Source organism: Plutella xylostella, chromosome 9 (assembly GCF_932276165.1).
Source record: "Plutella xylostella chromosome 9, ilPluXylo3.1, whole genome shotgun sequence".
NCBI lineage: Eukaryota > Metazoa > Arthropoda > Insecta > Lepidoptera > Plutellidae > Plutella > Plutella xylostella.
The window spans coordinates 819,974-823,261 of record NC_063989.1 but is presented as its reverse complement, the minus strand read 5'-3'; the positions used below and the strand labels follow the sequence as shown (position 1 = coordinate 823,261).

The window sequence follows — 3,288 nt, the reverse complement described above, 5'->3', positions numbered from 1 at the left end:
TTTTGTAGCTTCTGTTTTAAGTTGTATGAAGAGCACTTTTATTTTATACATTCTGTACACTCGAACTCTACTTTCACAATTATTGTTTAATAAAAGCTTTTAATCAAATAAATAAGAACCTATGAGGTATATCATGGTTTAATCTAACGAGATATTATCTAATATATAAAATAAGAACATACTGGTGGACATGAGCCACCGTCAAATCTGGAAGTTTATTGCCATAATCTTCACGCTTTACATGCGGGTTGGAGGTGGAGGTGTCACACAACACACAAGATCCCAGAAGAAAATAAATAAGAAAATATTAGAAATTGAAGTTCAAGTAAGTACTTAATTACTTATATAATTTTACTTAAAACTATGTAGGTACCTAGAAGGTTCGGTATTTAATAAATTTAGGTGGGATTATCACCTATTAGTAACACGTATTCGGTAAAATATTAACCATAAAATTATACGATACAATGCCATATCTGTTGATTCGAGCCAAATTATCAAATTATAAATTATTGGCAAATGTTTTGTGAAGTGGTTTGTTAATTTATGTTAAAGCTGTGTTCAAGGTTAACTCATCTTAAACATGTTCATCAAAAATGCACCATTTATCGTTGTATTTGATCGAAGATGTCTAGGTCACGTGCAGCTAGTTTTCGAAAGGCTTATAAAAATACTAATAGATTTAACTACTTACGCTTCCAGTAGGTACATAAATATTATGATTGATTGGACATAAAGTGAAAACATGTTTGACCTTACATTAGTAAATTTTATACAAAAATAATGATATACTTAAGTACTTAACTATTTAACTTACGTTTCCTTAGCTTGAATTAAATAAAAGTTAATACTAATGTTTGTCAGTGAGACGCTAAAAAGAAGTCTAGGCTGCAGACACTAGACCAAAACAAAGAGGTGTCTTCTAAATAAATTATCCGAGACCCTCACCATATTATATATAAATAATAATATACTTACAAAGGTCTACTACTCTAACATTGAGTTAGGAATAATCTTCAAGTCATCAAGTTATCGTTAGTTAGCGTTCTCCGTTTTTATGAACCTGCTCTCACATGATTTTCCAAATAAAGTACGCAATCACTAACACACAAAAACTATTCCGAGGTAAGTAAGTAAGTACTTAAATTATTCACATAATCTTACCAATAGTAAACCTCTACAAAAATATCTCCATAATAAGTCAATGAAAAAATATTGAGATAAAATCAAACATCAACTAAGGAATGCCGTAAAGTACAATTACTTTTGTCACCTCATAATAATAAAACAATGTAAAAATTGTTACTTAACACGTTATTCTCTTTCATAATAACAAAAAATCGTCCTGTCTCATTTGTCTGTCACGAATCTGTGCCGAGGCTGTGTTTATGCATCCTCTACGACGGATGAAGGGATTTTATTGCATTTTTTAATTGCACATGCAAATAGCCGCATAATTAAATAGTGGTAAGAGCAATCATTCAACTTGTCGATGTAAATTATTATTGTCTGAACAAAAATCCATCTGCAAAAATTGCACATCCACATTTGCATACCTCTCTAAATACCAAGATGTTCTCATAATTACTAACTTGAATAGTTTCCAAACTAATCCTTCTTGACCAAGTAATCATATTCAGATACATCTTATATTCCTAAACATATGAGGAACCCCGTCCTCAAGGTTTACTACATTTATAAATAAATCAAAGGAAAAAATACCAGTTCCTACATCAAACGATGTAAGTACTTCAATAGAACGTGGAATATAAATTGTGGCTGGAACACCTCATACCTACCTACATAGATGTTATGTCACATAAATACCCACACATCCTAGAATTGAAAAAGCAGGTCATCACGACAATAAGTGAAAGATATACGGGCTGCCATCAAACGGATATGCATAGGACATGGAACCTTAGCATACCGAGCCGGCAAATATCAACGCAATTGGTCCGAAGAGGCTTCTAAGTTCAAATGTCACCGCTCGTCCTTGCCTCGCAACGCATCTTACCGCTCGTATAAATAGTCGCGTAACATACGACACAGCATCAGTCGCTTCTCAGCATTCCTTCAGCACAGTCACAGGACAAACCCAACCTTTTCAAAAATGAAATCGGTACGTTTTGGTGATCACACCCACCTTCCGACGCCACTTCAAGTGTAAACGACAAAAGTGATATTGTGTCAGCTTCCGAAGCAAAAATACTTAAATGTGAACCGTCACAAAGAAAAAATATTTAAGCATACACCCTTATTGGAGGATGAATGGATTGCTAATGGCAAATGTATTCTTCCGGTGCGGAAATACTAGTAAAAACTTTGAAGAGTCTAAATTCCAAACTAATTGCCTGAGAAATTGCCCTCTGTCTCTTTCTACCACAACTCCTGCCTCCTTATCTAACATGTTGTCTTCTTTCCGGTACAGTTCTTCGTAGTAGCCCTGCTGGTGGCCGCCGCCGCCGCCGCGCCCGCCAACCCTGACGCCGACGCGCAGATCGTCCGCTACGACTCCGACAACATCGGAGTTGACGGCTTCAACTATGCGTGAGTATAGCTCTTGTGCCCTTTGCTCTCCTGGTACTTTGAGTAACCTGATATTAGTTTGAGTTTCCTGTTTGTAATAATAATAATAATAAATTGGTTTTATCTAGAGCAGCTTCTGTTTCGCAATTACCATTTTATTGGTTAGCATGTATAGTTTGATTAACGTGTTCTTGTTTGTCCCTGCAGTTTCGAGACCTCCAACGGCATCAGGCAGGAGGAGCAAGGCCAGCTGGTCAACGCTGGAACCGAGAACGAGGCCATCGCTGTCCGCGGCTCCTACTCCTACACGGGCCCCGACGGCGTCGTCTACACCGTCACCTACGTCGCCGACCAGAACGGATTCCAGCCCCAGGGCGCCCATTTACCCGTTGCCCCCTAAGCTACTTTGAAGAACCCAAAAATCTAGTCCAAAAATACTCAATTCCCTCCCTTTCGCCACAACACCCCTTCCTTTGTTTGTCCTCCAAGCGACTCTGTGATACAAACCCCGAAATGATTATTGTTAATAAAGATTTGTGTTATATTTAATTTAAAACAACTTGTTGTCTTATTTGTGCCTGCGTCGGATGCGCCGGTTGAGTAACAAGCCGCTGCGTTTGGTAATGCGCGGTAAAGTTCACGTTTGAAAATAGTAAAGTATGTGTTAATTTTGCGATGCCTCTTGCAATAACATTCGAATAAGTATTCACCTTTTAGGTATAATCCATCAGTCTTTTGATAAGTACGATTAGCTAGAGC

At 37.3% G+C, this 3,288-nt stretch overlaps 1 protein-coding gene across 1 annotated transcript; it reads left to right on the top strand.

The window, feature by feature from the left end:
- Positions 1 to 1,971: 1,971 nt before the first annotated feature.
- Positions 1,972 to 3,088, top strand: LOC125488537 (cuticle protein CP14.6-like). Its single transcript, XM_011566750.3, has 3 exons — positions 1,972 to 2,122; positions 2,432 to 2,550; positions 2,737 to 3,088. Exons 1-3 carry the CDS (start codon positions 2,114 to 2,116, stop codon positions 2,927 to 2,929), a joined length of 321 nt encoding a protein of 106 aa, XP_011565052.1. The 5' UTR covers positions 1,972 to 2,113; the 3' UTR covers positions 2,930 to 3,088.
- Positions 3,089 to 3,288: the final 200 nt, after the last annotated feature.

Excerpts from the sequence above, each read along its gene's own strand:
- LOC125488537 (XM_011566750.3), top strand. Across the intron at positions 2,551-2,736 it reads GTTGACGGCTTCAACTATGC|TTTCGAGACCTCCAACGGCA; the intron begins GTGAGTATAGCT and ends TTGTCCCTGCAG.